At 36.6% G+C, this 13,392-nt stretch overlaps 1 protein-coding gene across 3 annotated transcripts in view; it reads right to left on the minus strand.

Moving 5' to 3' along the window:
* Positions 1–8,288, minus strand: part of LOC135212597 (serine/arginine-rich splicing factor 2-like) — a 56,111-nt gene extending 47,823 nt beyond the window's left edge. For all 3 annotated transcript variants that reach the window (XR_010313936.1, XM_064246155.1, XM_064246154.1), the window contains exon 1: positions 7,975–8,288. Coding sequence is in view for 2 of the 3 variants with exons in the window: in XM_064246155.1 (XP_064102225.1) it covers positions 7,975–8,156 (182 nt within the window). In the remaining variant the exon portion in view is untranslated. The remainder of the gene's footprint in view (positions 1–7,974) is intronic.
* Between the last annotated feature and the right edge of the window lie 5,104 nt (positions 8,289–13,392).

Genomic DNA, 13,392 nt, shown 5'->3' on the forward strand with positions numbered 1-13,392 from the left:
TCTTCATATCTCCAAAAAGTAAATAATAATGATATTATGCGCATTACGATTATAACAATTACATGAATAGCTGATAACAATCTGCATGAATAACTGGTAAACTGTTCTGCAAAAAAGTTGAGTAAAGCAATTCATCTACAATAGGTACGAAAGTCAAGATGTCGTGACGTCATAATACAGGACTTAAAAGAATGTTCTAATTCTGAAAAATAATTACTAAAATTTGAGTCTGAATCAAGTTACTTTTTCAATAACGAATATTTTCAAATTAATCATCATAAATGTAAAATAATGATGTTTTACTATTTATTTAAATAATTATCATGTGCACGCTTCGTCGTCGTCTTCTACCAAACCAGTTTACTTAAAAAAAGTCGTGGCCAGTGACCATCACAATAATCGGAACACGGTCCCTTACCACGACGTTTTTAAGTAAACAACTGTTTTGGTAGAAGATGACAACGAAGCGTGCACTAGATAAGACGTCACGACATCTTGACTTTGATACCTATAGTAAATAATTGCTATAATCAACTTTCTTGCAGAACAGTTTACCAGTTATTCATGCACATTGTTATCAGCTATTCATGTAATTGTTATAATCGTAATGCGCATATATATCTGTATTATTTACTTTTTGGATATATGAAGATGTTTTACTGCCGGATTACCGCCGTAGTGTGACGCAATCGCTTTCAGTCCCTGGGCCTCTGTCTGTTTTCGCACTGTAAGAAATTAATAGGGCCGAACTGGGTATAAGACTTACACAAAACATGGAAATTGGTGAAATTAGGCTATGTATTAGAAGTATATATACATATATATAAAAGTAATTTTATTATTATTGCATTACTATGACAACTATAATTCATGGAAACTGTTTATAACAATGCATTGGCGTATGTGTGAAGCTCCACTAATGTGGCAACGATGATTTTACCATTCTTAGCATGCAAACATTAAAGGTTACATTTATTTCTACCCAAAAAATCAAAATAATAATAGACTTAAATCAATGAAGAGTGCTAGCCCCACCCCCCCCCCCCCCCACCAAAAAAAAAAAATAATAATAATAATCCACTTATCCGTAGTCTCTTCCTCTATGGTTTTTGGCAGCCAGATGTATGACAGGGTTAGAAACATTGGATTGTATCTACATTAGAAATATCTGTAATTTTTCGGGGTTATTTGGTTGCAAAAAGGGATAAGAGACATGAATTACAACATTTTGAAATAAAGTAAAGTTGAACTAAATGACGAGTAAAGTAAACAATTCAGGGAATAAAACTTTGCAGTGTCGTCATCTGCTGTTCGTAACTGTGTTTGTGGCGCGCGCGCGCTTTGGAACCAGGAACAGCAACTTAGTTAAAGTGCAATGTGGAGTGAATTGAGACCAAATTGTGTATAACAACAATCAAATAAGCATTGTGGAGTTTCAGTTGTGATGGCAGTAAGGATAAAAACCACTGATTAAGGTAAAAATGAATTCAGTTTAAACCATGACCCCAGGAATAACAAGTTTCATACTTTCATTAATATAAGCAACAAAATGTTGTTTTATTGTGCTGATTACGACTGCAATCTTGAGTAAGATCAATAAAGATTACATATATAAGCTAACATTGTTCAAATGAGTGCTGGGAAAGATGTGTCCATCCATGAACAGACCCGTCCATCCACACAATAGCCGCCATATTGGATTTCAGAACTGCCTTGAAAACATAGGGTAAAAAACCACATGGTACAGGGGTGGACCATGTACGATCAATGTGTACAACCCCAAAAACGGTACATTATAACGCGTCCTGACATCGGAGATGGGCATCAGACGCGACTTCTTGTTGGTGAGAAACGGAGCTAAAGACCTCTACTCCGGTGTCAGGACGCGTTATAATGTACTTTTCTTGGGGTTGTACACATTGATCGTATATGGTCCACCCCTGTACCATGCGGATTTTTACCCTTTTTTACGAAGAGCGTCAATCTTCAATCTTTTGAATGGTATGCTTAGAGTTGTATTCTTGTTTCACCAATTAAATATCGAGTGAATAAGACCCGTCCAGCATGATAATAGTGGATCATTCGTGATTTTTTACCCTAAATAAACATTTTGAAATAACAAAGAAAAGTTAAACCAACAATGAGTAAAATAAACAATTGAGGGAATAAAACTTTGCAGTGCCGTCGTCTACTACTCGTAACTGTTTGTGGAGTGAGCGCTTAGGAACTAGGAACAGCAATGTGGAGTGAATTAAGACCAAAATGTGTATAATAACAATCAAATAAGCACTGTGGAGTTTCAGTTGTGATGGCAGTAAGGATAAAAACCACCGATTACAAGGTAAAAATGAATTTCAGTTCAAACCATGACCCCAGGAATAACAAGTTTCATACTTTCACTATTATAGGCAACTACTATCGTTTCCAGAGGCCGTGTAATAGTGTTTTTCCCAAATATCTAACAAACCGGCTTATGAATTTCCATGAAACTACAGCAATGAATGTTTTCAAACATTGGCCTAATTTTGGTGGTAGGCAATGAATTGACAGATGTGCTTAATAAAGCGTTTACTCTTAGAAAAAAAGAGGAACTTCTTCCCCTCCTTCAGAGCGTTTCGAAGAAGTGGTACTTAATGACGTAACTGTGACGCAGAGGTTCCCCCAACCCTCCTTCGGTGTTTACACCTATGGCTATCCTAGTACTCGCCTTCCTTCTTGCCTCCTTTCCTTCATTCCCATTGTTATTAGGCTACCGAGTAAATCCCTGTTAGGAAAGACTGTGTACTGCACATATAAAATGAGCGGAAGAGCAATAAAATGTGGTATGGTGGTAGATAATGATTAGGGGGAAACATCAGTTCAGGCCAACCCTCATCACGGTGGAACGGGTCTTATTCACGGTTCGATATTTAATTGGTGAAACATGAATACAATTGCAACTTCTAAGCATACCATTTAAAAGACTGAAGTTTCGTCAACATATTGTGATATATGAAAGCCCATACGACTAAAATAAGCATGTGGAGCTCTTCGTAAAATATGTTTCAAGGCAGTTTTGAAATCCAATATGGCGGCTACGTTTTTCATGGACGGTTCTCATCAGTGACGGACACCAATCTTTCCCCAGCCTTCCCAGCACTCATTGAACCAATGTTAGCGTATGTATGTAACGTTTATTGATCTTACTCAAGATTGCAGTTGTAATCAGCACAATAAAACAACATTTTGTTGCCTATATTAGTGAAAGTATGAAACTTGTTATTCCCGGGGTTATGGTTGGAACTGAATTCATTCTTACCTTGTAATCGGCGGTTTTTTATCCTTACTGCCATCACAACTGAAACTCCACCAGTGCTTATTTGATTGTTATTATACACATTTTGGTCTCAGTTCACTCCACATTGCACTTTAAACCCGTTGTTCTGTTCCTGGTTTCTAAGCGCGCGCGCCATAAACACAATTACAAACAGCAGACGGACGACAGACGACGACAGACGACGAAACTGCAAAGTTTTATTCCCTAAACTGTTTACTTTACTCGTTATTTAGTTTAAACAAATTTACATTGTTATTTAAAAATTTTTGATTTAATTCATGTATATTATCCAAATTTGTTTTTAGCAACCAAATTACCCGAAAAATTACAGATATTTCTAACGTAGATAAAATCAAATGTTTCTAACGTTTTTCGTACATCGGCTGCCGAAAAACCATAGAGGAACGAATACGGAAAAGTGCATAGAGGAACGACTACGTTTTTTTTTTTTTTTGCTTTTTTGTTTTTGCTAGCACTTTTTTTTCATTGATTTCAGTCTTATTAGTATTTTGAATTTCTTAAATAATTTCGTATGCCAGAAATAAATGTAACCTTTAATGTTTGCATGCTTTAATGTTTTTTGCATGCTAAGAATGGCAAAATCATCGTTGCCCACATTAGTGGAGGTTCACACATACGCCGTTCCATTATTATAAACTGTTTTCCATGAATTCTAGTTGTCATAGTAATGCAAATAATGATTAAAATTGCTTTAATATTTATGTATATATACTTCAATATACATAGCCTAATTTCACCAATTTCAACGTTTTGTGTGTAGTCTTATACCCAGTTTGGAGGGTCAACACATACCGAATGGCAACAGAGAGAGAGAGAAAGGAAGGCGGAGGAACGAAGAAGAAAAGGGATGGCGGTGGAGGGGGGGGGTGGGGGGGAGAGGTGGGTAGGTGGAGCTTATACGCGTGTTCGTATCCATTTCTGCATAATGGAGTTTTTGTCTCTGGTACAAGGACAAGTGTCGTTATTCTTTACGATTAGTGATTCACGATACCCTTATAAATTACGGCACCTGGGTGTAATGCACTATAGCAAAATCTCGTTCTGTTACGAGTGTTCGTTACAGAAATAGGTATTGTTCCCAAAAAAACGTGCTTGCACTGTCTCTGAAACCCATAGTAGACATGCTGCTTAGTTGTCAATCAAGTTTTTATAACCAAGTATTTTTTACAAGCTAGCTATTGAATAAATTTGTATTTTTCTCAGTCAAAACATATGCCCCTCAATGCTAACTTTCCTCTTTTAACGACTTTCTGGTCATTGCAAATTCGGCCCCATAATTTCTTATGGTGCGAAAACAGACAGAGGCCCATGGACCGAAAACGATTGCGTCACACTACGGCGATAATCCAGCAGTAAAACATCTTCATATATCCAAAAAGTAAATAATAAAGATATATATGCGCATTAACGATTATAACAATTACATGTATAGCTGATAACAATCTGCACGAATAACTGGTAAACTGTTCTGCAATGACAGTTGAGTATAGCAATTATTTACAATAGGTACGAAAGTCAAGATGTCGTGACGTCATAATACAGAACTTGAAAGAACGTTCTAATTCAGAAAAATAATTACTTCAAATTTGAGTCAGAGGCGAGTTACTTTTTCATAACGAATATTTTCAAATTAATCATCATAAATATGTAAAATATTGATGTTTTACTACTTATTTAAAAATTAGCAAGAGAGAACGCTTCTCGTCATCTTCTACCCCAACAGCTGTTTACGCCTGGCTTGTTGTTGATGAGAAATCGTGTTTCGATTGTTGTGATAAAAGTGCTCCAGCGTCTGTGGGTACAAGTGGTGTGCGGATTTATCAACAGGAAATGGTTAGTTTATTGACACAAGCTACTCCGTAAACATCGAGATGGCGTCAATCTTCGAAACATTTTTAGTTGTAAGTAAAAATTTCTAAAGCGTTTTGGTGAGATTTCCACTGCCGTGGGCGCATTTTCAGTACCCTCTGTTTAAATCTGTTTTAAATCTAAAAATTTGGCCTTAATTTCTAACTTGGGGGGAAAATACTTACTTCGAAAGGAGAGTAGAGGTCTTTAGTCCGTTTCTCACCAAACAAACAAGTCGCGACTGATGCCCATCTCGGGTGTCAGGACGCGTTATAATATGTACTTTTTCGGAGGGTGGCTTGCACTGATGGTAGCTGGCCTGCGTGGCCTGCTTTGATGTTTTACCCTAGATGGTTAACACAAATTATCGAACATAATAGAAGAGGTTTAAAACAGGGGTGTGGAATCGCACTGAGAGATATTCTACTTGGATTCCTACAAAAATAAAATAAAAATAAAATAAAATAAAAACATTAGTAGAAATAGAAAACAATTTTTTCCTTGAGAGAGTTTTATATTTGGAATGATGTTATTGGGGCAAGACTGGAGCAGGATTCAGAAATAATTTCACGACTTCGACTCCTACCTCAGAGCCCTTTTAGTACATCCAAGGTAATCATCGGCAGCAGTTGTAGTACTACATAGCTCTGAACTATTTCATAATAGATTCGACTTTAGTCATGGCAAATATGTTGCTTTGTCCTCCGCCATTGCAAAACTACAATTGCGCTGAAACTCTTCACCATTTACAACAGAGAGAAAGAAAGAAACTGACTGAAAATTAGTATAAATCGGTAAGAAAAAGTATGACTTTAATAAGTACATGATATATTGGAATATACTGCTGCCATATATATATATATATATATATATATATATATAATATTATATATATATATATATATATATATATTATATATATATATATATATATATATATGATTTCAAAATTTATCAAATGGCTGATGTCAATGCCCTTATATGAAACATCTTTTAGAAGTCTCCTACCTTCTAAGGAATTCAAGCTACTCTCTCTGGTGAAATTGATATGATAAATTATATCAAACAATTCTCTCTTTCATTTTCTTCCTGGCAATTGATGTATCGAGTAACCTGTGTTGTATGGGAGAATGAGTCCTCCGGCTTAACCTAAAGAAAACTAGGGTTGTTTACACTTTACCGGGCCAGTTGCTCCCTACTTTGTTTGTTGTTGTTTTGGTATCGCGACACCCAAATCCACCTCCGCCACGGTAAGTAGCCTTACTGTAACCCCTGTGGTTAGCGCGCGCAGCGCAACATTACCTCTTGCCAGAACATGCCGTGCCTGCCAAGAATCTTTAAATATGCGGATAAGGCGCGAAGCGCCGTTCCGCCACGGCCTTACTGACAGCACACATAAATCGATCGTCGCGGATATGTAGTAGCTCCCTACTTTGTTTGTTTTTGTTTTGGTATCGCCGCCATATTGGTTTTGGTGTTCTTCCGCCGATTTCGGTCGGCGGTCGAGTGGGCCCGCTAATCTGTAAGTGCTCCGAAAACTATATTTCTATTGCTTTACCAACACTCGCTTGAAGTGCGAAGTGTAGGGTTAGCATGGCTTCTTTCGTCTCCTGTCATAAGTCTCATTCTTGATCTTCAATGTAAGTGAGTGGGTAAGATATAAAAGGTTGGTCTTGTGTTTAGGTAAAGTCTAAAGTCACGAATCACATTACCAGGTATGCTGAACTTTTACTGACAAAGAATTTCGTATTGCTTGGGGTACGTCATATGACAATTATCTATGGAGTTAAACAGGCGTTTAACAATTCGGGGGATGGGAGGTACAGGGGAAGAAACGTTATACCAACGTCACTGAGGGACGTCATCACTTTTGCGAATGTGTGGGTGGCTAAGACTGGCTTTAGCCTCATTTTCTTAAGTAAAAAAGTTAATGAAACGTAATTGGCAATGCACAGTATTTCCCAAAATTAAGCCATTGTATGAAGCGCTCCCTGCTTTGATATCATGGAAATCTATCAGTTATTTTAGGAGTTATTTAAAAAAAACACTATTACACGGCCTCTGGAAACGTTAGTAAATGTTTTATTGTGCTGATTACAACTGCAATCTTGAGTAAGATCAATAAAGGTTACATATATAAGCTAACATTGTTCAAATGAGTGCTGGGAAGGCTGGGAAAGATGGTGGATTGTCCGTGATCAGACCGGCCAGCCACACGATAACCGCCACATTGGATTTCAAAACTGCCTTGAAAACATATTTTACGAAGAGCGTCACATCCTTATTTTAGTTCGTATGGGGATTTCAAATATCACATTATATTGACGAAACTTCAATCTTTTGAATGGTATGCTTAAGAGTTGTAATTGTATTCTTGTTTCACCAATTAAATATCGAGTGAATAAGACCCAGCCAGCATGATGATGGTGGATCGACCGTGATTGTTTAGTTTAACCTATCTTCAACCTAAATTTGGATGCTGTCCTAACTTGGCCAGCGGTCCTCAAGACAACCTCCCCACCTGATTCATGCATTCTACCCTCGCCTACAAACAATACGCACAGCTTGAAATTGAAAAAGATTAACCGGTCCTATTGTTGGGAACGTGACTAGGTTAGCCCATCGACGTCCAACCTAGTATCACATAGGGATACCCAAATAAGAGTCCAGTTAGTACGTAGCTTATCTACAAAAATTGACAGGGCCAACAGCTGTAAGGATAAATTGGCCAGTTCACATTCATCGTCACCATAAGCATTAACTACACAAATACGTGACGCCATACTCACCTGACAAAGGCGAAGCCACGACTTTCCCGTGAAAATCTGTCGCGTGGTATGTAGACGTCGCCGATCTCTCCATACTTTTCGAACGAACGCCGCAAATCCTCCGGCGTCGTTCTGTAAGTTAAATTGTCTACCTTAAGACTAGTCATCCCCTTTATGTCGGGGGGTCCACGGCCATAGCTCATGTCGGAAATTTTGAAGGTTTGCGCGCACGCAGCACGAAAATATCACTTTAAAAACAGTCGGCACTGGACGAACGCAGTGGTTCCAAGATGGTGTTCAAGGTTGGGGTCTATCAGTCTAATGTGAAGTATAAAGGCGGGAGCGATGCAAAAATCGCGTCGGCTCGATGCGAAACAGAAGAGCATCGAACCTTCGGGGAGAGGGTTAATACACTTACAATTGCATCTAAGATAGTAAATCTTTTTATCGAATTCCTCATCTTCAATGCATTGGGAAATATTGTGTAGCATAGAGGGAGCATTACACCCTCCGACTTGTGCTCATTCTTAAATGCAAAATATTATTTGTGTTTAGTCGTTAGTGATTGTAAGTGCATTTCTCCCCTCATTATGGGCATCTTTACTCAAGCGCTTTTTCTTGTGATTATTTAGTAGGCAAACCTACCAAATTCCATCCGGTGACAATTTTGGCGGGACCTGAAATGGCGGGAAAATGCTATCAATAAAAATCTCCAGATTACACACACCCTTCGTTGATAATAACACGATGTAGATTTTAGACTGAGACGCTGAAAAACTCGGTAACTGTCAACTATTTAATGATAAGACTTTCGTCTTCATCTTGTGAGTGTGAGTAAAATTTCAATTTAATTTCGTAAACCCTCATTTTTAGTCTAGGGTCCATATGAAGGTTCGTGTCAATATTTACGCAAAATTTCACGAGCAAAATCAAGCAAAAGATGACAGTTGGTCTGCTTTACACAGTCCCCACGAACAAGGGGACCAGGAGAAATATGCAAACCGATCTCTCAGCGTACAAAGTAGCCGCTATTACCATAAAGACAATACCCTCTTATTGAGTTTAAAACTTTGTGTAATGTTAAAATAGTTTACAAAAGATTATTTCTGTCAAGTTCCTGTTTGATCGTCTGAACACTTCGCCATTCTGGTTTGTTGCACTAATGCTACAAAAGGTCGATATGCATTGCTAATTCTCACGATGCTTTTTCTTAATTGCGCTGTAGTGTTTTTTTGTCACGAACCCCCACATGCATAAGATCGTCTTGAAGGGGGTTCTCTAAACAGCCGTTTCATAGAACAATTTTCTTTCAATAAATCATTGTTAGTACCAAAAAATTTACTTAGTTAATGATTATTTCAACAATAACAACTATATTCGTGTGAATATTATATATATATATATATATATATATATATATATATATATATATATATATGTTTGTTTGTTTGTTTGTTTGTGTGTATGTGCATATGATAATCCTAAGTGCCGCCCCGCCCAATTAAAGATTTCTAGTTCCGCCACAACAACCACCTTTCTCTATTGGATATCAACTTTCATATTTATATATTACTCTGTCTTCCTTGAATCCCAAACCCTCATCCTTGCTCTTACCAAAATGTACTTTTTCTGCCAAAACCCAACCCAGAGCTGATATGCCTTTCAAAATTTTATGTTTGGAATCTATTAAATGACTACAGCCACTTAACTCTAGCTGAAGAGAAATACCTCGCAATGGAATCTGGCTTAATTCTTATTGGATAATATTTAGGGGAGTATTGCTGGATCAACTTTATATTTCAATAATCAACATAAAGTGGATGGTGATGGCGAGGATATTAAGAGACAAAGTGGCCGTTGGTAGCTGCACAGAAATTTGTTAGCTTTAGACGCTGGGAAATTCTTTTTATTATTATTATTATTATTATTATTCACTCTTCAAACTCTCATGTGTCCACAAACATCTTTCGACCAGCAGCTCGTGAAAAACCATCGTGGAATTTTACAAAATTCCCACCTCTGTATTTTTATTTCTAGGCCTAGGTTATTTTGATCCAATTTATTTTTACAAGCTTTTCTCACCTACCAAGCAAATTCACGCGAACTGCTGGCTTTACTTAAGGTTCTTTACAGTGTGCCTTCTACCCGTAGCTTCAACCCACTTCGTTCCGTTTACTGTACCTTCTATTATACGTATTATCTTTCTTCCATCTTACTTTCCACACTCTTCTAACAATTGATTCATAGTGCAACTGTGAGGTTTTCCTCCTGATACACCTCTCCAACCTTTTACTGTCTATTTTAGTTTCAGCGCTGAATGGCCTCTTATGTCCCAGTGCTTGGCCTCTGGTCTAAATTCTACATTCAATTCAATTTATTGAGTTACTTTTGCACATAACACTGGTTGTGTCCAAGCAAAACCTTTCAAATTTATCTGCATCGATATCGAGGCCAGCTAGATGACAACGATGATAAACTCACATGAAGTTTATAAACAAAGGATTGATCAAGGACGTAATTTCGGATGCATTTTCTGCATACTTGAAAAACCTGCAATCAGTATTTCCATCATTAGATGCACCAAAACCAGATGGCATATATATGACTAAACCTACTTGTCATCAGGAAACTTTTTTTTGAATCAATTCCTTGCCCTTATTTGCTGACTTTTTCTTTAGAAGTAGGATGCTTGCCATTTCTGTATATCAATTTTGTAAGATATATGTAGGCAACATTCTATGCACCAAATCCTTGCTTGAAGGGTAGATAAGCCGTGTTTCATCGCTTCTTCAGTCTTGACTTGAATGGACTGGTTTCACTAACAACACTGCATCGAATTGGTAACTGTTGATAGTGCTGTTGCCACTTTTCCATCGATCACGGTTAAACTTAAATTGTGGCGAGCCGCGAACTAATAACTCGTTGGATATTTCAGTAGGTCGTAAGTTTGAATTACGACTCTCTATGAATCAAACGCTTGTTTAGTTTCTTTCGAAAACTGGTCGACAGAAGTGTGGTGATGATGGTTCTGTGTTTTTCCAGATGAGAACATCGTGTCCAGGATTAGATACAGATACATTTAGCTCAAGAGGAATCATGCTCGTTATAAAGACTATAATATCTGACGCAAGATTTCTTTCAACATTAGCCGAGAGGCTTTGCTTACAAATATTTCTGGTCCTAACCCAAGCAAACCCTTTGAACTGCTTTAAAATCCAAAACTCATAGCAACCTGACCCCCTCCAACTTTTTAGGCTGGGATTTGCCCCAGACCATGAAAGCGAAAAACTGTTAAATTTAAAAAAAGATAGTTTAAGTACTTTTGTAGTTAAATATCAATATTACATGGATTAATTACATGTTATTCACAATATCTGAAAAGTTCAGTCACAGAAACAACACGTAGTAAACTTTTTGATGAAATATGGACCTTAATGATATTTCACAGATGCTACATGCACACAATAAATCTGATGTAGACTTCATACTGGGAGAGAATTGTACATAGCCGATTACGTCTAAAAACGATAGTACCACACCTCAAATTAATCTACCTCAACTTTAGTGAACCTTTCCTTAATTTATCAGCTGCCATATTATGATTAATGTTTTACTACATGCTGCCATCTTTCTGTGCAGCATTTTTAGATATTCCACTTAAATAGAATGTTCAGTGCTAAGTACTTGGTAGTTTAGGTTAGGAACTCTGGAATTGCTATTAGCTGTAAGATATCCGGAAAATATTAAGTGCAGGATTGATATATGGTGTGTTACTTATCGGACCACTGTTACTTATTGGACCGATGTTGTTTGTCGGACTTTGTTACTTATCGGAAATTATTAGAAAAAGTAGATCCCTAAAGCTTTTATTAAGGTAAAGGTGATACTGTGTACGCCATTGACGTTTTACACACTACACACATACACACACACACACCACACACACACACACACACACACATATATATATATATATACTATATAATATATATATATATATATATATATATATATATATATTCTTTTTCCTTGCAGACTCATCATTACAGTACTTTCTGGGGAAAATAAAACTATAATAACTGACCTGAGGTATTATTTAATTGGTGTGCGGAACAGGAAGAAGTTGAAACAATACCAGAAGACCATAGAAATAGAGGAGAAGACAGTTGCCAAAAGACTGTGGCTGAGAACAAAGGAACTAAGATTTAAGGATTATGACAGCTGAGTATGTATTAGGATGCATATGTTTTTCAATGTAAATTTCTCATCAGTTCTCAAGCAGTATGCGTGATGCAGGATACATACTTTGTGTTTACCTGAATCTAGTTGTATCACTTTGGCATCAGTTTTAAGTATAGGTTATCCAATATTTTAATTCAGTCATTTTCATATAAATAAGTACTTATATTATATGCAAGTGACTGTAGGAAAATGAATTGTATGATATAAGAAACTAAAATATTAACTCCTAAAAGTGGTGTGGAATTTTTGTCTCACACTTGGTCGTCAAACGGCAAGTCACGCCGAAAGCGTTGCCAGATAGTATTTATCTAAACTGTTGTACCGGAAGACTAAAATGTTGTGCAAATTGCACGTTAATAACTTAGTACGTATTATGCTATATTTTCGTAAACTGCATATTGCTCAAGAGAAATTCAGGTAGAAACCTTTCATCTGTTATACTAGAGTATATTGTGCATTTTATAAGAGCCAAAAAAAGCTTATCATGTTATACAATGTATTAATCGAAATTTGAAATACGCAGTATACTGTTCAGTAATAAGCCATGGTCTACATGGTTGAGGAAGTAGATTTTAGCATCGTAGGAAAATAAATAGTAGGAAAAAAAATGTTTCAATAACCTATTATGATAAGAATAATAAAATCAAAACCAACAGCTTTTCACATAAATAACACTGAATGGAATAATTTCTTTAGCACATTATGTTCTTGCTACCCATAAGTGTGCGATAAAGAGAATACTAACAAGTCTGGTGTAGACTTCTGAACTCTAATAACCAACTGAGGGGAAATTTGGATAACATCAATGTCACGATCTATAGAAACAAGATTTAGAAAATTGCAATGCCAATCTCATTACGAGAGGATTCTGTTTTTAACTACTAATATAATCCAGAATTTGCTTTTACCTTGACAAATAAGTGCCAATTATATCCAGAAAATTGGTTGAATTTCTCTAGCACTTCCAAAACTAGTTGCTGAGGGTCATATAGTTAACAGTAGCAATGTACAGACACACTTTATTAAAAGAATACCAAATGCTACAACAATCAAACATCCAATAAATAGGTCGTGATATCATATAATTATATATATATAGATATATATAGATATATATATATATTATATATATATATATATATATATATATATATATGCCACGAAGGAAAAATAAACGAAGGAGTAACTGCGAGACCT

Source organism: Macrobrachium nipponense, chromosome 41 (assembly GCF_015104395.2).
Source record: "Macrobrachium nipponense isolate FS-2020 chromosome 41, ASM1510439v2, whole genome shotgun sequence".
In the NCBI taxonomy this organism is placed as follows: domain Eukaryota; kingdom Metazoa; phylum Arthropoda; class Malacostraca; order Decapoda; family Palaemonidae; genus Macrobrachium; species Macrobrachium nipponense.